At 44.0% G+C, this 21,566-nt stretch overlaps 1 protein-coding gene across 7 annotated transcripts in view; it reads right to left on the reverse strand.

Moving 5' to 3' along the window:
• Nucleotides 1-21,566, reverse strand: part of NKAIN4 (sodium/potassium transporting ATPase interacting 4) — a 123,855-nt gene that overhangs the window by 64,724 nt on the left and 37,565 nt on the right. For all 7 annotated transcript variants that reach the window (XM_050918709.1, XM_050918708.1, XM_050918707.1 and 4 more), the window contains exons 2-4: nt 20,033-20,170; nt 15,936-16,016; nt 1,654-1,851 (exon numbers count right to left, since the gene is read on the reverse strand). In XM_050918709.1, coding sequence (XP_050774666.1) covers nt 1,654-1,851; nt 15,936-16,016; nt 20,033-20,170 — 417 coding nt within the window. The remainder of the gene's footprint in view (nt 1-1,653; nt 1,852-15,935; nt 16,017-20,032; nt 20,171-21,566) is intronic.

The following is a 21,566-nucleotide window of genomic DNA, read 5'->3' on the forward strand; positions in this document are numbered from 1 at the left end:
GAACTTCAGGATCCCCAGGAGATACAGGTCTGGGGCTTTAACCTTCCACCTTTTCTACAGGAAAGGTATGTCCCTTTTACAGAAACTCACCATGTACGTCAGGAAATCCGTAGCAGGAGCTGTAGGCACTTCTGCACACAGAGGTGCTTGAGCTTGTATCCCTGTTTCAGAGCCCAGGATGCAAAAAAGTAGGATAGGAATCCTCTAAGGTTTGCGGAACGGGGGGAAACAACTTACAAATATTTGCCCCAAACCCATTAATTTCTTGCCCAATCTCAATCAATCCATATCCTCTCTCCATCTGGCAAGCTGAGAACACCCACACTGAACCCATGCTCCCTTACGCATTTGCAAATCACTACATGAACTTACAGTGCCCTGTAAAAAATAGTTAAGCAGTATCAGTATACCTAGCTCAGAGGCAGGAGATGTAACCCTGCCTGCTGTGTTTTGTTGTGGCAACCTATCTTGGGGCCTCATCCTAGGTTATCAAGATCCTATAAAACCAGAGCCAATCCTAAGCATAACATAGGTCCTGCCATTTGTCGACTGAGCCCTTCTCCTTAAGCTGGCCCTGGGAGGACTTTGATGTTTCTTAAGTCAGCCAGAGGGAATGCTATTGAGTGAGGTATGACACTTCTGCTCCCTCAAGGGTTCAGCGTTCAGCCTCCAGAACACATCTATCGTTGGCTGGCTTGGAAAGCCATCGACTAAGAAACGAAGCTTTGGTTTTCTTTATGGCAGTGCAGGCAACTACCATGTGAGCACTGGTCAGTAAAACATCCATGAATAACATTCCGCCTAACAGTCCTTCATAAAAAGGGCATATTCCCTTGAAATATGCACTGTGTTTCGGCACGCATGAGGTTACATTTCTCACGTCCTCCTTTCTCATGCATACAAGCCAATGTCAGGTGCAGCCAAACCTGTCATTTGAGGCACCCCAATGGGTTAAAGCACAGTTCTCAGCTCTAGCAGAACCTGTATGCATTTAAAGCCACTCGACTAACAAAGCAAAGCAGATTAAATAGATGTGATGCAACTACAAAATGCATGAGCACCAGTGGAAATAAAGAGGACAATGGATCTTTTGTTTCAATTAATTTCACATGCAAATGAGAAACAATTAATTAATGGGGAACATTAAGGACAACACATTACTGCAGTATATTTTAAAAAATGCCCGTGAAAGACTCCAGTGAGGCAATGTTTGATGAAAACTTATTACAAATCACTGGTGTCAGCAGGAATAAAACATGCTGCTTTCTGAATCTATCAAGAGTTGTTTTGTTTTCTGAAGGAGGATATTATCTTTGTGATCCCCCCCCCCCAAATCCTTTATATCAGTTCACATTCACACATAACCTTCAAATATCACACAGCGACTATTGGAAATGCAAAAAGCTAGGTCTCTTTCCTTACCGAAATGTGTTTCCCTTCCCCAGTCATTGATTTGTTACTGTAGAGGTACATGTAGCTTGTTATGGTAGGTGCTAGGCTGCTGGTGTTGATTTCTATTTTTAAAAAATGGCTTGTAGATATTTAAAAAAGAACACAGAGTTAAAAAACCACCACTTCCTTTATGCTAGCCATTAGCTTTCTGCTTGGATGGTTTTACTTTGTTGGAGACCAGACCCACTAGGAAGTACTCACCGCTACCAGAATCTGGACCGAGCTGTGCATGACCTCAATGTACCGATACTCTAGAGCACAGCCAATCACAGAGATGTAAGAATGGCTGTCCAATCCCTTTATGCCAGCCATGGAAGCCTCCTTCCTTACGCAGCCAGGACCATTTTCACTCCACCATGACTGATGCTGGGAGATATTAAAGGTCAAAAGTTCGCTGTCCTGGGGAGAAAAAAAAGATGCAAAAAATCTTTATTTAGAGAGGAATTAACTCACTAGTCCCATTTAGGGGGAAGAGTTGCAAAAATGCTTAGTGTTGCCTTAAAAATTGTCCATTAAAAAAAAAATTGGCCACTAAAGTCAATGGGAGCCTTCCTAGGCTAGCGCTGATAGCTTCTGAAAAACCCACCCTCAGTGAGTGCTAAGAGGATCAAAAGGTGTTTAGAAGCATTTTTCAAACAAGCCAATAAATCTGAACTGGACTAAGGCCTATCAATGGGACACAGTTGTCATAACTCTCCTACTCAGATCTGAACCTTAGAGTTCAGAACATGAGAAGCTGGCATGAAACCTCCAAACTTAATTACCAGCTTGGATCTGATATCGCTGCCACCAGCCAGAAAAATTCCAGTGTCTGGCTCACTCTGGTCTCCCCAAAACCTTCCCTGGGGAACCCCAAGACTCAGATGCCCTGAGTCTCACCACAAAGGGAAATAACCCACTTCCCTCTTCCCCCTCTTTACCTCCTCCCAGATTTCCCCGCCCTGGGGACCCTAGGATACTCCCTGCTTCAAGTTGTCATAACATTTTTTCCCAGATCTGGACCTTAGCGTCCAAAATATGGGTGTTAGCATGAAAACCTCCAAGCTTAGTTACCAGTTTGGACCTGGTAAAGCTGCCACCAGCCAGGAATTATACAGTGCCTAGCTCACTATGGTCTCCCCAAAACCTTCCATGGGGGACCCCCAGACTCAGATGCCTTGAGTCTTACTACAAAGGGCAATAACCCCCTCCCCTTGTTTCCTGGTTACTTCCTCCCAGGCTCCCCTCCCTGGACGACCCTAGGAGATTCCCTGCTTCCAGTCCTGGAAACACAAGTACCGAGAGAGCTAATCTCTCTCCCGCCCTCACCCAGAGGGTATACAAAGTCAGGCTTATTAAATCTAACACAAAGAGATTTTCCCCCGACTTCTTCCTCCCACCAGTTCCCTGGTGAGCTGCAGACTCAATTCCCTGGAGTCCCCACTAAAGAAAAACTCCAACAGGTCTTAAAAAGAAGCTTTATATAAAAAAAAGAAAGAAAAAGACATTAAAAATATTCTCTGTAATAAGATGATAATATACAGGGTCAATTGCTTAAGAAAAAAAAGTGAATAAACAGCCTTATCCAAAAAGAATACAATTCAAAACACTCCAGCAACTACACACATGTAAATAGAAAAGAAAATAATATAAACCTATTGTCTTACTATTTTTGTACTTACAACTTGGAAACAGAAGATTAGAAAGCCAAGAGATAGAAAAATCACTCTCAGAGCCGAGAGGGTCAGACCCAAGACAAAGAACAAAGAACTCACACCCAAAACTTCCCTCCACCCAGATTTGAAAAAGTCTTGTTTCCTGATTGGTCCTCTGGTCAGGTGTTGTTTGTTACCCCTTTCCAGGTGAGAGAGACATTAACCCTTAGCTATCTGTTTATGACAACAGTGCTGCAATATTGTATCAATCAGTCTCACCCTAACATGGTGATGTCTGGATGCAGTCATGAGCATGAGGTAGCTTCAATACACCATACTGCAGGGCCACAACAGAAAGACACTGTATAGCTAGTGTGATGCCAATTTTTAAAAAGCACTCCAGAGTTGATCCCAGCAATTACAGGCTGGTAAGTCTGACTTCGGTACCGGGACTACTGGTTGAAACTATAGTAAAGAACAAAATTGTCAGATACATAGAGGAACATAATTTGTTGGGGAAGAGTCAACATGGTTTTTGTAAAGGGAAATGCCTCACCAATCTCCTAGAATTTGTTTTGGGGGGTCAACAAGCATATGGACAAGGGGGATCCAGTAGATACAGTGTATTTAGATTTTCAGAAAGCCTTTTACAAGGTCCCTCACCAAAGGCTCTTAAGAAAAATAAGCTGTCATGGGATAAGAGGGAAGGTCCTCCCATGGATTGGTAACTGGTTAAAAAGATAGGAAACAAAGGATAGGAATAAATGGTCAGTTTTCAGAGTGGAAAGAGGTAAATAGTGGCGTTCACCAGAGGTCTGTACTGGGCTCAGTCCTATTCAACGTATTCATATATAATCTGGAAAAAGGGGTAAACAGCGAGGTGGCAAAATTTGCAGATGATACAAAACTGCTCAAGATAGTTAAGTCCCAGGCAAACTGCGAAAGCTAAAAAAGGATCTCTCAAAACGTGTGACTGGGCAACAAAATGGCAGATGAAATTCAACGTTGATAAATGCAAAGTAATGCACATTGAAATACATAATCCCAATTATACATATAAATGATGGGATCTAAATTAGCTGTTACCACTCAAGAAAGATCTTGAAGGCATTATGGATATTTCTCTGACAATATCCACTCAGTGTGCAGCAGTGATCAAAAAAGCAAACAGAATGTTTGGAATTGTTAAGAAAGGGACAAATAATAAGACAGAAAATCTCATATTGCCTCTATATAAATCCATGGTACTCCCACATCTTGAATACTGTGTGCACATATGCTTGCCTCATCTCAAAAAATATATACTGGAACTGGAAAAGTTTCAGAAGAGGGCAACAAAAATGATTAGGGGTATGGAACAGTTTCCGTATAAGGAGAGATTACTAAGACTAGGACTTTTCTGCTTGGAAAAGAGACTACTAAGGGGGATATGACTGAGGTCTATAAAATCCATGGCTGGTGTGGAGAAAATAAATAAGAAAGTGTTATTTTACTCCTTCTCATAACACAAGAGCTAGGGGTCACCAAATGAAATTAATAGGCAGCAGGCTTAAAACAAGCAAAAGGAAGTATTCTTTTCCCCCCACACAATGCCCAGTCGACTCGTGGAACTCCTTACCAGAGGATTTTGTGAAGACTAAGACTACAACAGGGTTCAAAAAAGAAAAAGAACTAGATAAATTCATAGAGAACAGGTCCATCAATGGTTTTTAGCCTGGATAGTGTCCCTAGCTTCTATTTGCCAGAAGCTGGGAATAGGCAACAGCGTACTGCTCACTTGATGATTACCTGTTCTGTTCATTCCCTCTGGGGCACCTCGCATTGGCCACTGTCGGAAGACAGGATACTGGGATACATGGACCTTTGGTCTGACCCAGCATGGCCATTCTTTTGTTCTTTGTGTGTGAAAAAAATAGATCATCCACACTAGCAATTAAACTGTTTCCAATGTTGGCTCAAGGGAAAAGTTCCTGACAATGGTTTACGCCAAGAGGTCATTTGCCACAGAAGCCACAGAAGGAGAATAAACATGGAGCACGGAGTCTACTCGCAGAATCATGTCTGAACATATCCACCTGGCAAGATTAGAATTAGGATCTACAGCTGGAGTAATAATGAAAAACATTTTTGAACTAACACTTTAATTTCCTCTTTGCCTCTAACTGTAAATGTATCTAATAAATTCCCCTCCCATCTCCACCTCAGTATTCAGATTTATTGCATTTCTGGTTCTTCTATTGACCTTAGTCACTATCAACCTCTTGGGTCAAATTACTCTGACAAACTGACCTACTATCAACCTCTTGGGTCAAATTACTCTGATGAACTGACCTCCACTGTGATCGATAGCTTTGTAATTAACACTCGCCCAAGAACTCCACATCATCTCTGTCTCACAAGCTACCTTTTACTTTGCTTCCCAAAGCTTCGCTGGTTCAGTGCACTAAAGCTTGCAGTTCTGGGTGTCACATGGCGAAACACAGCACGGGTAGTCCAAGGGTTTGACAGGCAATGAGGAGGTAGGACTTCCAACAATAACAAATCCCCCTTCCTTTGGGAAAAATGATACCTGAGTAACTTGGAATCACAGCTGCAACTGCTGGGATATTGCTTTGGGGCTTCTAGCTTAAATTTCCCTACAACTGATGAAAGACAAATTTAGCATTGTGGGGAGAGCAGGGGATGAAAAGAATAGTAGCAATACTTTGTGGGGAAGAGCTAAGTGCCCAGTGCCACTGGGACCCCAACCGACCTTGCATGTCACTTTGATGTAGACTCAACAATACCTTTTGGCTCTAGCAGCAGATAGGAGAGGGGTGGAAGGATTTATATGTGCCTGTCCTAGAATCTAAATACCTCTTCACTATAGGAATAAACACAGAATTTACAATGTAAGTCCAACAATAACTACAGAGCTTCTTGTACTTTCTTCTAAAGCATCTGGTACTGGCTGCTCTCATTTAAGATACTGGACTGGATGGATGTAAGTGTGCAAGACTCAACCCTGCAGCGCCTCCTGCTGGTTGTCTCTGGGAATTAGCTCTCCAGCCTCCAGAACGCCCTCTGCAGGCCAGTGTCCCGCTGCCGCTGGGCCCTCACATCCCTCCCTGGACTCTAGAGCCCCATTATCTGAGGTGCTTCCCCCTGACAGTACACCCTTCAGTGTCAGGGTCTCCCCTCTCTGGGGAACCCCCACCCCCTATCCCTCCCTCATCTCAGTCATGGGCCATTGCCAGTCACCAACTGCCCCCGCACCCTGGGGCAGAATGCAGTATAAGCCACTCATCCTAGGCAAGGTTGGGTCTTGACCTGCTGCCTTTCTCTGCAACCCAGTGCCTCTATGGGGTCTTGGATAAGGCCCTGGAGCTCCCCAGCCTCACCTCACTCTAGGCACCCTGAGCTAGCCCCTCCCTCCCTCTCTCTGAAGGCAGAGAGAAACTGACTGCTCCCCGATCCACTGCCCTCTTATAAGGGCCAGCTGTGGCCAGATTGGGGAAGTAGGTACAGCTGGGCTACGCCCCAATCAGCTTAGGTTTTAAGCCCTTCCAGGCCGGAGCGGGTGACCACCCGCTACAATGGGCCATTGGTCCTAGACTGAGACAGGGGATGGGGTGGGGGAAATAGCAAAAATCAGAGTCTGAATCCAGGCACATCCCAAGTAGGAAACTGGGCTTGCAAGTGGAGCTGATCTGAACTCAGTTAATTCTTAACCAAGCCAGATTTTGATAGGCTACCTGACATAGACTTTAATTTTCCTAAGCTGAAGCTCACGTATAGCATTAATTCCTAGTTCCCAAGTCCTGAGAAGCCAACTGCCCCAGTATGAATCCTATGTAGACTAGCCTGCAAGCCCACAACAAGCTAGTGCTCAGTAACACGTTTTGTGGCAGTTATTAAGTGTTCTGGGAAGCACATCTTGGGAGCCATGAACAATGAAGTTAGAAAAAGACAGCTGCCAAATTTCTGACATGAGCACAGCAAAAGATGGGATGTGCTTTGCAGGGGACGGAGGAGGGTGCGAAGCTGTGGTGTGCTACCCATGCCGAAGCAGCCCCAATATTAAAGGAAGGACAACAGAGAAAACTCCATTAACAGTGTAGAGCTTACACAGAATCCTCTGCGTTTTGGAAGAGAGGGGGAATAACCAGATCGCCAGCTGTGGGGTAACAAAGCTAATGTAAGGTGCTGGGTGCCACAGGTTCTGTGCTGAGGAATACCTGGGGAGAAGCTTCTAGTGACCAATTTCCCTCCCCTGCAGCCTCTGGAAGCTGCCGGATTTTGGCGGGAAAGTCACTGGCTCTCTCCAACAGAAGTGTTGCTCCCTCACAGATTGCACACAAATTCTCCCCCTCCTTAGAGTCATGCCGTTTTTCCTCAGGCTTGCTGTTCCTCGCACTCACCTCCTATCTTATACAGTTCCCAGGACACATGATTATGCCCTGTACAAGTTCTCCCTTCAGTGAGAGCCGGCCAGCCTGCCCAAGCCACTTCTGTACTGTACAGTACAGTGCTTCCCCTCAACCCTCTTCTTCCCCGACTCCATGAGCCCGTGGGCAGATCCACCAGCTGGAAAAGGCAAAACCACGCTCCAGACAAGGACTCAGCTCCAGCTCTGCTCAGGTCTTCCCTTTATTACCACAGATACAAAGCGATTCAAAACAGCCTCACTGCCCCACTGGGTCTTGTCTCCAGGGCGTCACTCTCCCCCCATTCTCCAGCTGAGTCTGCCCCCAGCTGGCACCTGCTCCCTGCAGCGGTCTCCATCAGCCTTTTGCCTGACTGATGTGAAGAGCCCTTTCCAGTTCCATCCCCGGATTCCACAGAGGGTAGACTGCCTCTACAGAGAGCTGGCAAGAGAAAAAACAATGGGACAGCTTTCCTCCTCTTTGGAAATCCTCACAGAGACAGCTCTTGCTTCCCTCTGCTGCAGGAGATGGACTTGTAGTCACCAGACATCAGCAAGCCTCATTTTGAGCTGAGCCTAGATAAGCTGCAGAACAGATGTCAGATATGGCAAGGAATTAGGCAGGTAGAAGAATGCTAAATACAAAGCCAAAGTGCTCAGTGCTACGGCATACAAATAGCCTCAGCTGCAAGCCCAAGCAGAGTTTATGCTATCAGAAAGCAGAAACAACAGTGCCAAAGTTGAGCGGTTCCTAGAGAGACACCCGCCCCCCTCCCTCCTGCCCAGTTTTTAAGAGTTGCTTGGAAAAACATGGGCACATTTGCAGGTTCAAGTGGAACAGGCAGTCACTCACACATACAAATGATCAGCGTAACCGACCATTATGCTTGCACATACTATGATTGAGAGTGGCCTTGCATAAGCAGATGCGAGTGGCGTTTTGCACACATCATTCTGAAAAGGTGATGAGGCATTTTGCCAAGAGTGTTTTGGGGTAAGGGACAGGAACGGAGGTGTCGTTTCTCGGCACACTGAGATCAGTGCCATTTTCTACTAGTGTCCCTGGCAGTCACTCTTTGAGGGACACCAGCAGAGACCAAGCATAGTAAAAGGGCATTCCAGGCAAACGTTTTATTGACCTCTGTTTGCTAAGCTTTAGTTGGGAGGCCAGGGGAAGAATCTCTGGACTCCTACTGCAGTCTGCTAACATTTTGTTTTCCTTATTGCAATGCTAAAAAAACCAAAAGGGGCAGTTAATTAGTGTTGTATGAAAATCACAAAAGCAGCTCATTAAAAACAGGACAAAAGAATAGGAATCAGGAAATGATATCAGAAACAGAGACAAAAATATTCCGTGAAGCATTTGCAATTTTCCTTAAAACGCACAAGAAAAGGTGACTAGAAGTGGGAGATGCATTGGGAAATACTTATCAGTTTCCAATTAATTCAGTGAGGAACAGAGATAGGTATATCTCTACACTCCCTTCATTTCTTGACAGGGGGCTATTTAAAGGGTTACTGCTACCTCCTTAGCCTTCAATCTGAAAAGAAATATGAGAGAAGTGGTGAGACAAGCTCCCTCTCAAGAGCACGCTGAAGGCCAGCCAAGCTCACATTTCAATTTAAATTGTCGCTGTACCTCGTTGATGCCTATTTGCGATTCTCCAGCACTGTGGTGGTGCTGTGGGGAGGAAAAAACCCTAAAATCTAATACAGTATGAGAGTTTTTCCTGTTACATCTCCGACACCTTTATATTAGAGGCAATTCCCCACCCCTAGCACCCACAGAATCAGCTTTGGAAAGGCTAGCCCTATGAGGCTAAAGATCATCAGAGACCCCTGTGTTTCTTCATTCACTAGCTGCCTCCTGAAGCCCGCTCCCCCTTTCATTCATTTTCAGGCAAGGCAGCAGTAATGACTCTCAAAGCAAGTTCAGCCCAGCCACGCAAGCCCTCAGAGCTTGATGGCGGAATAATTTTGCATCTTTTAAGTTGGAAAAATTTATTATCAAAAAGGGAAACAATAATTCTTATCTCCTAGCAGTGCATGCTAAGTGCCTGCATCTCACTGAGGCAGCAAGGGAATTACTTTTTATCATTGCTTAGACTTACGTTGTCTGTTCACAATGCTGAAGTACTTAAAGGCCAAGTAATGGATTTCTATTCACTGAATTCAGGAAGAGGAATGGGGGAGTAATTATTATCAACAGTGCATTTCCTTTCACCTCGATCTGATAACATTTGCTCAGGTACCATAGCTATCCCAGAGAAGCTCTACCTATTTTCTTCTTGAATGCAAATAACTCCCATGATGGCTAACAAAAATTATGCTCCTAGAAGTGATTGGAACAGTGTTGGTAGAGAGTTAAGGCCGAGCATCAGGCCTGGGTCGGAAAATTTAAAAATCACCATTCCATGATGAACAGAGAGGCAGGTTTAAAGGTGACGCCCAGACACAAACTGTCTCTCAAAAATGTTTCAGTGTCCTGAGTGTATGATGAATAATCAATGTGGCAGCTGAATAGACAGAGACATGTACATTTTAGCAGCCTTATTTTAATTATTAATTTAGATTGGCATTTCCCACTAACCTAAAATGTGTGCTTGTGTAAATGAGCTGTGTCTTCACACTTAGTAAGTGGATCTAGAGAAGTTTATTGTGATATTTGGATCTGTATCCAAGATACCACGGTGATGCAAGTATTATAAATAGCTAGCTAGATGGATGCATAGACAGAAAGAAGAAGGAGAATGTGAAAAGTCAGGAGGCAGAGAAGCAGCAGTCTGGAAGTGGAATCTCAGGAGCTGCACCAATTGCAATGATATAGAGCAACTGTACAAAGTGCTCAGAGAAGCAGTATGTCACCATGATACTACAAGCGTGCTCCGAACAGTGAGCAGAGACAGCCAGGAGTCTGCACCAAACCTGCTAGGAAGCACGTCAACGTCACATTGCTGAAGATGAAAAGCAACATTTCAGGTCCAGGTCTTCCATGTTTCTTGTCTGGTCATAAAAAAACTGGCACAGCTGGACCTGCTTTCCAAAGACCTTTCAAAAGATCATTGCAAGGTAGCAGGAAATGCTTTATTAGACCTTTGTCTGCCAATCCATTTGTCTGCTGTCCGCCTAATGAAGTTCTGGCAGACAATATTTCATTCCTTTTATTCTATGAAGGAAAGATATCAAAATATGAAAAATGACAAGGTGTAAAAAATAATCACACCTGTCAGACTGATTTTCTTGTTCGAGGAATAAGGAACCAATGTAAAGTACTCAGAAGAGGAGAGAATTTTCCTTTTGGACAAAAATAACTCAGCTTGATATGGTGTCAGATGAGTCTTGGAGAAAGGGAAATGAAGAAGGTTCAGTTTAACTCCAGATGCAACATCTAGGTCAAGATATTTGGAACTGCCTGTATGCTTTTGCCCACACGGTTATGGCCATCATGCACCCATTCACTAATCACATGCCCAAATGACTGGTTAAATGCATGTTTATTGCTACTGCACATGCAAATTAGGTAAAAATATGCACTAATTTTTGCATGTGCAATTATGCTTATAGTTTTGGAAATCTGGGCCTAAATTTCTCATGAATATTAGCAGCACTTTTGCTACAATTTATAGCCACCAATCTTTTCTCTCCTTAATGTTTTGAACATTTGTAGATAAAGTATCAAAGAGAGAACCTCAAAAGGCTTGGAAGTTGCATTTGGGCTAACACCTGACATTTCAGATGCTTCTCATTTTTCGCGTGGCTTGCAAAATTGAACTGGAGACATTGCGAGACTGGCTGTTCTGATGATATTTTAGCATTTTCTTGGTCAACACCAGGATGTAATGGCTACTCTAGAAGTATGTTCCACGAAAGGGGAGTAAAAGACAAAATGAGAAGAAGGAAGGAAAGAGATTGGGTCTTGCTTTAAGTTGAGGAGACACCTAGATCTGGGTGTCAAAACACTTACCAGAGACTGTGGTTTCGTCTACTCGGCAAGTTAGGGGTGTGATTCTCAGCTCCCACAGACATACTCACACTAGCTCTCATTTGAGCTAGCACAATAAAAATAGTAGCATGCAGTGGTAGCATAGGCAGCAGTGGCATGGACTAGCTGCACTAACAAACATGACTGAACCCCCTGGGGACATACTCAGGGTGGCTAGCCTGTGCCGTCACTTCTGCTGCTTGTGCTAGCAAGGCTACACTTCTATTTTTAGTGCACAAGCTCAGATGAGAGCTAGTATAAGTGTGTCTTTCAAGAGAATCACACCCCTAGCTCATAGTGTAGACGTAGCCTGAGAGGAAGACAACCTTCCCCCATAATTCACAAGAAACAAGCCCGCACCTAAAAACCTGTTGGTGTTCTACAAATAATGCACAACAGCTGTGTAATTTCTCTTCTCTGTATACTGACCCTCTCAACCACCACCTTCTCTCCCTGCACCTTCCTGAAATCAGAGCTATTCACCAGACCACATAAAGAATATACAGCAATGACTTTCTCTGCCATAAAGAGCAGTTTCCTCGTTGCTCAAATTTTTACTTCACCAGGCTTATATTAAACTTGTTAAAGCAGAAACAATCAGGGTACTTTTCCCCCTTGTCTCCCCACCGGAGTCATCACCTGTCTGAACTGGACAGGGCTGTCATTACCAGCTGCCATTTTAACAAACTCTATTCTTTCTAGCTCACTGCCCTTGTTGCATTTTGTCATTATAAATTAACCACCTGCTGACACAGCTATATCAGCCAGGCATCTGACAATACATCATTGCCAGAAATGAAAAGAAGCAGCACTAGGGTGGTCAGAAATGCTACCTAGCTTCCCCACCCTGCCCCATCTGTCTTATAGGGGCTCCCATGGAAAGATGGGTGAACAGTCAATACAACACACAGACCTAGGGACAGGAATCCCCCTCAAGTACACAGATGCAGGGATACCTGTCCCATTGTGGCATCACCATACAATGCTTCTCAGCAAATGGCTGACACTGCAATGCTCTTGCCATCTTCCAGAGGTGGTTCATCCCGTGAGCTCACAGGGCTGGGTATTCTCCTGAATACAGTTCTTGTGGGGACTGAGCTGAAGCCCATTCAAGTCAATAGAAGTTTTTCTACAGACTTCAGTGAGCTTTGGATCAGGACTTTGGAGGTGCCAGAGGACGTGGTGGTTCCCACATAGGCCAGGATAGAAGCTTGTCCACATGCAGAGTTGCATCAGTTTAGATGTGACTTTGAACCGACTTAGTCAAATTGATGCAAAAAGGCTTTGTGGACACTTTGATTTCAGTTTAACTTAGGTCAACTAACCTTGTCTACATACAAACCTGTATCTGTTTAATTAGATCAGTGTAAAGTCCTGTATGGACATGCTGATTTCAGTTTTAGAGTGGTTTATTTGGGTTTAACTTAAATCTGTTCACAATCAATTTACAATAAGCTTAAAAGCAAAACAAAACAAAAAAACCCTAATAACTCAAAGGGATAGAGTAGCATCCACACAGGGATTTGCACTTGTTCAACTAAATAGTTTCTTATTCACATATCGTTAAAGTTTATCTGTGCAGTTAAGCCCTTTGGAACAGGTTTCAGCTACACTGAAATAAGGGAGTCCACACAGGGGTTTGCACCAGTTTAAACTACATATTTGTCTACAATGGAACTGCAAGATGTAATTTCCAGCTTGAGCAGACATACGTGTACCAGCTCTGATCAAACTAGAGTGCTAAAAACAGAGGTGTAGCTATGGCAGCACAAGCTGTGGGAGGGGCTAGCTACCCCAACAACAATCCCATTTGAGACCCAAAGTACACCTCTACCCCTATATAATGCTGTCTTCAGAAGCCAAAAAATCTTACCACACTATAGGTGAAACCGTATTATATCAAACTTGCGTTGATCTGCTGGAGTGTTGCAGCCCCACCACCCCCAGAGCACTGCTTTATTGTGTTATATTCAAACTTGTGTTATACCGGGTCACATTATATCGGAGTAGAGGTGTACATACTTGGGTGGCTAGACACTTGCACTGCTGCAGCTACATGTCTATCTTTAGTGTGCTAGCCCAATCAGAGTTAGTGTGGGTATGTCTACTCGAGCTGGAAATTACACCTCCAGCTTCAGTGTAGACATACACTAAGCCAGTGCAAAATGTGTGCGTAGACAATTGCTAGGTGCACTTATCCATCTTGTTCACACAGGATAGTAGAGTCCCCATTTAGTGTGGTCTTTGGAGAGAAAGAGATTCTGGGACAATACATCTTTAAAGTCTCCTCCTTTAAACCACGAAGCACACCCGAAATTCTACCTTAAATCCCAGAATTCATTTCCACAAGCATCCTGCTGACAAGATCTCTCGTTTGTTTGTTTATAGACATAGTTTGCCATTCTTAGAATACAAGGAGTTTTTCATAATTTAAAAAAAAATGGCATTTTTTCAAACAAAAAAACTTGTGAAAAATCAAAGCTCAGTTGTAAATTATTGTGCTCTTTCATGAAACCAGCAACATTACTTATTTTTGCCAGTTGCCACCCCCTCAATGGTGTGAACTCTGTTACAGCTCCAAGGGAGAATCCACTAGGAGACAAAATAGAAGAGTTATGCAGTGCAGCCCAAATCTATAAACTCTTATTCACACAAACAGTCCCCCACTCATCTGAGTAGTCCCATTGACTAAATAAAGATTGGCAGCAGTAGAAACATAATCATATAAAGTTGCAAGCTTTGCTAAAGTGTTCCATGAGACAAAGGTAGTGGGTTAAAGCTCATTGATAGGTGGCAGAATGGCATTTGTATTATTCTGTTTGAATTGCAGTCTTTTTCCAAGCCGTAAAACTCAGATAAAGTAAAACAGGTCAAAGGTAGCAAACATACATCAGAGATGGGCTGCTAGAAAACACGAGTGTCAGTTAGTAACCGTCGAAGGGACAGTTTGATCTGAGTTTTACTGTTTCCAGAAAGGTGCTTTCAGACTGTTACTAACCAAAACTAGATCCTTGTGTCTAACTGATTGCAGCCAGTGTTGAAGTTACACTTTGGACCAATGATAATCACTGGTCCAGGCGAGTGATTTCAGTGAGTTTCTGTGGCTACTTCAGAAAACAGAGATTAGTTGGGGAATTAGGAAATTAAAGTTTCTCCTATCTACAACGGGCTTTTTGTGACCATTCACTGAGTTAACATAAACCCGATAAAACGTAGAGCAATTCCAGTTAATGTCTATAATTTAGACATATGGCCTGAGAATTCAGGTCAAACGTGAAGTGTTCTAAAGTGAACCAAGCTCCTCCAACCACTTTGAGCTAATTAAACTACAGCAATATTCATTAGCAATTCACTGCTTAGGTTAGGAACTGGCTCCAATTGCCAGTATTTCTGACTCTGTCCTCACGCAGCAGACAATAATATTTAGCACCTTTCATCTTCAAAGAACTTTGCAAATATTGACTACTTTAATCCCCACAACATCCCTGCAGTAGGCATGTATTATTATCTTCATTTGTAGATGGAGAACCTGAGGCAGGGAAGTGCCTAGCCTATGATAAGCAGTCACCTACATTGCCACATTTATAGAGATGCCACAATGCATCTACCTGGCTTCCCTCAGTTTTACTCTTCATATAGGACACAGAGAAGGTCTTTTACTGAACTCTCCAGATATGTGTAATTGGAAACATGGTGTCCCTGTTCCTAAATTGTCTGAGGTCCATTAGCAGGGCTAAGGGTAGAGTAAAAGGAGAGAAAACTCCCTGAGTGAGTTATTGCAAGAAGTTTGGTTTAACTGAGCTCAACACCAATTGGGCTAAAGTTCCTAAATGCATTCCTTGCCTAGAGTAAACTCAGAAATGCAAATAGTACAAGGCACTGCCAAGGATTTTCCAGAGCTCCCTGCTTTGGAGTCTGATCAGCACAAATCCTTATTTCTCTCCCCTCAGAGCAATGCACCCTTCTTCTAAAGTGTTATTAATAGGTTGGGCTGCAACCTAATTAGCTCTCAGCCTCCCAGAGTTGCCTTTGCACTCTGGCTAGGAATTAACCCGCTCTCACGCAATGGTCCCCCCTGCACACCTTGCCACAAGGTCTCTTTCCCACCTTCAGTTTGAAATATTATTTGATTCCATTGTGTGCAGGGACTAATGGGGGGAAATCAAGCCACCATTGACACTTCTGCTAGGGAACTTGAAGAAATTTGCCCTTGTTTTTATTAGTATTTATTATGTACCTTTTTACAAAATTCTTACAACATATGTCTCTCCCCCAGAGAGACCCTAAGCATCAGACTGCATTAGTCGATGCAAGAAGGCAGCACTCTTTCCCTTTTTAATTTTAATCAAGAGGGCAGGCAGCATTTTCTCATGGCAAGTCCCCTCCCCCACACTTTGTTCCCTTCCATTTCCTTTGATGCACAGGCTGTTCTCCAATCAGCCAGGCTCACCTTCCTACTCACCTTTGAAAGTCCTCCCACCTCCAAGTAAAAGCAGATGATGAAGATGTTCCAGGTGACCCAAATGGCAGTCCAGATGGCATACTAGAAAGGAAAGGGCAGGGGGAGAGATTTAATGAACATCGGGATGCTCTGGGAAGCTGGCATGCTTTGCATGTGAGAGAGACAGTCAAATGCCCCAAATCAACCTCACAGTCGCTTTCTGACCTTCTGGCATTTGACTACATTTCAATGAAGCTATAGCTCTCTGGTGGTTATGGAACTCTGATCTGGCTCCCAAAAGCAGACTGCATCTGTCCTGCTCTGCAGCATGGCATGTTAATGCAACACCGCCCCACCATTCCCCAGTGAAGGCTTCCTCCGCCTGGATCAATCTATGTATCTCATTGGTGTCAGTGGAGCTGTGCTGATAAACTCCAGCTGAGGATCTGGCCCTGAGTTTTCAGCTGGCTAATCTAGGTTTGTCAGATCCAAAAACATTTTAACATCAGGCCCTTGCTGACTCTGGCTTCCCTTGCAGGGCAAGGGGTGTCCAGTACTCACATTGTGAGTGGGGTGGGAGGGGCTAAGGTGCCTCATGCTGCTCTTACAGCAGCCTGCCAAGGAGAGATGACAGACTTTGGAGGGAGTCACATTAATCTGTCCTCAGCTTGAAGATAGTGGCTGCTGTTCAGGGGCTCGCAGGGCAGCGTAAGGCCAAAAGTTAGGAGGAATGGGAGGCTCCTCAGGGCTCCAGCTGAGATCCAGGTGACTTCTCAATTTCAAAACACCACCAGACAAATAACCTTGGCATTTTTTAGAACAAAGGGCAAGTGCAATGGGCCCCATTTCTAATTCCTGTGATCTGTTCCTCTGAAAGGTGCAGTTGTTATGTCACTCATCTCCATAAACATGCTTAGAAATACATAAATGAAAGAAACAAACTCTGCCAGCCACCCAGCAGCCTGTGGGTCCCTTCCTTTGGGCACCAGATCAGCAATTAGAGTCTTGGAGGAAATGGTGCAGCAGAACCTAGCATCCTAGGGGAAGAGGAACAGCTGGTATCAGGTGTGTGAAATAGAAACTGAGGTGAACTCAACCAACCCATGGTATCTGTCTTACTGACCTGTGGCTGGAAAGCCCTGCTCTGCTGGATTCCTACTTATCCTGACTCAAGAAACTGCCTTCAGCTAAGCTTTCTATGCAGCTGGTAACTCTTCATATGAAGTGTGACCAGAATGCATTTTGTCGTGTTCCGAGAAGTTTGTTAGTTGATTGGGTTTACTTTGAATGAAGTCTGAAAGCTGTCAACACGTAGGGAAACTGAATAAGGACAATGTCTGTAGAAAAACCCCAAATTCCTCAGAAAAATACTGTTCAGATCCCTTTAAATGAACTTCCCCTGGCATTTTCTATTCCAATGCTTAATTGTCTTCCACCCACGTCGACAGGTACACTTCACACACATCAGGAGTGTACGCTTGTGCACGAGGGCCCCAGTATGAGGCTAGGAGGTTGTCAGACAGCCCGAGAGTCACAACCTGATCTCCATCTTGTCAGCTTTCACAGAGAGAGGTGACTGCAAACTGTCTCCTGCCCAAAAACCTGCCAGCTGGCAGAAGTTTATTACTTAAGTCACAGTCCCTGTCATTGAGGATTTTATCTGTCCAATAACTGACAGTGATAAAGCGGAGCTGAAGGGGAACATGAATCATATAGAGTTTAGGTCAATTATAAGGCAGTAGATCCTGTAAAGAGAGATGCTTGCTGGCATCAGAATGTGATTCTAAGTATCTAAAAATATTTCTAAATGTTGGTTTTCAAAAAAAACACGTGTCAGTCAAAAATGGTTTCTAACCAACAATGAGCAGAGCCAGAAAATTAACATTCCATTCCAGGAGGCTTCTAAAAAGATCCAGTGGTCACTGACCATGGAATCTGACCGGCTAGCATAACCAAGGCAGAATTGCAGATCCTCATGAGCCTCAAACTTGAAAGGATGATTTCATAGACTTTTAAGGCCAGAAGGGAGCATGATGATCGTCTAGTCAGACCTGCACATTGCAGGCCACACAGCCTCACCCATCCACTCATATAATAGATCCATAACCTCTGGCTGTGTAAGTGAAGTCCTCAATGATCTTGTGATTAAGACTCATAGACTCATAGGTCAGAAGGGACCAATATGATCATCTAGTCTGACCTCCTGCACAAGGCAGGCCACAGAACCCCACCCATCCAATTTTATAACAACCCCTAACCCAGGACTGAGTTATTGAAATCCTCAAAATTGGTTTGAAGACCTCAAGCTGCAGAGAATCCACCAGCAAGCGACCCGTGCCCCACGCTGCAGGGGAAGGCGAAAAACCTCCAGAGCCCCTGCCAATCCGCCCTGGAGGAAAATTCCTTCCCGACCCCAAATATGGCGATCAGCTAAACCCTGAGCATGTGGGCAAGACTCACCAGCCAGCACCCAAGAAGGAATTCTCTGCAGTAACTCAGTTCCCATCCCATCCAACATCTCCCTGCAGACCATTGAGCAGACCTATCTGGTGGTAATCCAAGATCAATTGCCCAAATTAACGATCCTATCATAACATCCCCTCCATATATTTATCAAGCTTTGTCTTAAAGCCAGAAAAGTCTTTTGCCCCTACTACTTCCCTCGGAAGGCTGTTCCAGAACTTCACTTTCCTAATGGTTAGAAACCTTCGTCTAATTTCAAGTCTAAACTTCCTAATATCCAGTTTATACCCATTCGTCCTCGTGCCTACATTAGTACTAAACTTAAATAATTCCTCTCCCTCCCTAACGTTAACCCCCCTGATATATTTATATAGAGTAAGCATATCCCCCCGCAGCCTTCTTTTGGCCAGGCTAAACAAGCCAAGCTCTTTGAGTCTCCTTTCATAAGGCAGTTTTTCCATTCCTCGGATCATCCTAGTAGCCCGTCTCTGAACCTGTTCCAGTTTGAATTCATCCTTCTTGAACATGGGACACCAGAACTGCACACAGTATTCCAGATGGGGTCTCACCAACGCCTTATATAACGGTACTAACACCTCCTTATCCTTGCTGGAAATACCCCGCCTGATGGATCCCAAAATCGCATTTGCTTTTTTAACAGCCGTATCACATTGGCGACTCATAGTCATCCTGCTATCAACCAATACCCCAAGGTCCTTCTCCTCCTCTGTCGCTTCCAACTGATGCGCCCCCAACGTATATCTAAAATTCTTATTATTAATTCCTAAGTGCATGACCTTGCACTTTTCACTATTGTATTTCATCCTATTTCTATTACTCCAGTTTACAAGGTGGTTCAGATCTTCCTGAATAGTATCCCTGTCCTTCTCCGTGTTAGCAATACCCCCCAGCTTTGTGTCATCCGCAAACTTTATTAGCACATTCCCGCTCTTTGTGCCAAGGTCAGTAATAAAAAGGTTAAATAAGACATAAGATTGGGGCTCAGAAGACCTGGGATCATCTTCAGTTATAGAAAGTCAGTACCCAGCTCTGTATCTGGGTCAGCACTCAGTTCTGCTGCAGTCTCCCTGTGTGACCTTGGACAAGTCACTTAATCGCTCTGTGCCTCAGTTTCCCCATCTGTAAAATGGAGAAAAATAACACTTTCTTTTTCCAGCCCTTTGTCTGCCTTGTCTATTTAGATGGTTAATTCTTAGTGGAAGAGACTATCTCTTACTATGTGTCTGTATACCACTCAGCACTATGGGACTCCAGTCTCAGTTGTGGCCTGTTGCTGCTACTGTAATACAAATAATAAATATGATTTAATCTCTTCCAAAAGTGCTGAGTAAATACAGCAAAGAGTAGAATAAATAGTGTGCTCTGTAAAGCAGCACAGGCAGGTACAGGTTAAACAAACACCTGTCAGGGATGGTCTAGATAATACTTAGTCCTGCCATGAGTGCTGGGGACTAGACAAGATGACCTCTTGAGGTTCCTTTGAGCTGTACGATTTTATGACTCTGTGTGGATAAAAATCTCTAATGGTTGAATATCTGTGCATGAATGGTTCCAGCCTTGACCCAGTGTCCACTAGACCTGATCATGGACTTGGCTGGGTAATTGTAGCACAGAAGAAAGCGAATGCTACTTACCACCACTATGTACCGTGGCCTATACTGAATTGTTCCGAAGAGGCCAAGGATAACGATGATGATGTGGAGGAAATTGGCTAGAATAGGAGCCCATTGATATCCCAGGAAATCGAACACTTGTCTCTCTAATGCAGCAAGCTGGAAGAAAAGGAGCAAAAGATGAATTACAAATTCACAGCTTGTTGCAAGGCTTTTAGTGTTCAGTCTCAGATTTACTTCATCACCCCAGCTGCCTCTGGTATTTTCCATTTATCGGTTCACCTGGATACATCCACTGGGATAACATGGGGAAGAAAGGTAGTCCCCTCCCTGTCAGAAGCACTGCCCTCCCCCCACCTATTTAGCTCTTTTCAATGCTAATATATTAATTTAAGGTAAAAGCCATACATTGTTAATGATTTACGTCCAGATTTTCAGAACAGTCAACGCAAAAATATGTGCATTTTGGGCACGTTTTTACCAGCACTGTGCACATAACAGCAGTCAATGTATCCAGCTAGACTTATAGCTGGCCATCTGTGCATCAAATTGCTACAGAGAGCAGGCAGCTATATGGGCAAATCAGACATGCAATTGCACAAAAACAAACAGACAACCTCCTCCCTCGAAGTCTTTTCATTGATATGTTCACAGCTCAAGCAAGGCGGAGGTGAATGGGCCAGTGCCTCCCCTCATCCCTTTACTCCATGCCTCTGGCACATGCACTCTCCTACATACAAAGTATTGCTCCATCCCAAACATGCTATGTCCAATACTGTGACTGGTACCAAATCCTTAGAAAGTGGGATCAGCTATAGCAAAACAAAGGTGCTTAACAGCATTCAGAGTACAATTGGTATTTACTTTTTACCCATAAATAAGTTGCCAACATTTACCAGCAATTTCCAAGATTAAATGTATAATATCCAGTATTTACTCCCTCACTTGTAGGGAGTAGCCCTGAGAGTCCAAAGGGCCTTTGCCATCTCCAGCTATTAGGATATATTATACTAGCTTTGTATACTGAACTCTTTTAGTGGATGCTTCTAGTCTACTCCTCGTAGTCCCATCTGAAGCAGTGCATCTTTCTCTGGATGTGCTCTGCACGCAGCTGGGCACCAGATAGTGGAACTTTTGCAATGGCTTAAAGTATTGGGGGATGCTCGTTGTATCCCCGTGAGCTATGCATGCCCCAGTGAAGCAGCCTGAAGAGGAGCGCCACTCTTATCAAATGACCACAATTCCTCCTCTTCCCTGAGTGACACAGTGGGGAAATCATTCATAGGAAATTGAACTATATCCAAAGGAACGGCAGGTTGATACACTGCATAGGAACACAGTTCTCTTTGCTGAAGCCACTCGCTCAGAAGACAGTGGGGAAAGTTCAAAAGTATCTATGCTTCAAAGGGGTAAATAAACAGTGTTGTTGCTTACAGGAGGAGATCAAAAAGCATGGCTGTAAACAGTTTTTCCTCAATGACAGCTCTCTGCATTGGAGAAGGGGTGCATGAGAAGCAGAGGGTGAGGAGAGCTGGCTCAAAGTCAGGCTGCATTC

The sequence above is a fragment of the Gopherus flavomarginatus genome, chromosome 11 (assembly GCF_025201925.1).
Source record: "Gopherus flavomarginatus isolate rGopFla2 chromosome 11, rGopFla2.mat.asm, whole genome shotgun sequence".
Lineage (NCBI taxonomy): Eukaryota > Metazoa > Chordata > Testudines > Testudinidae > Gopherus > Gopherus flavomarginatus.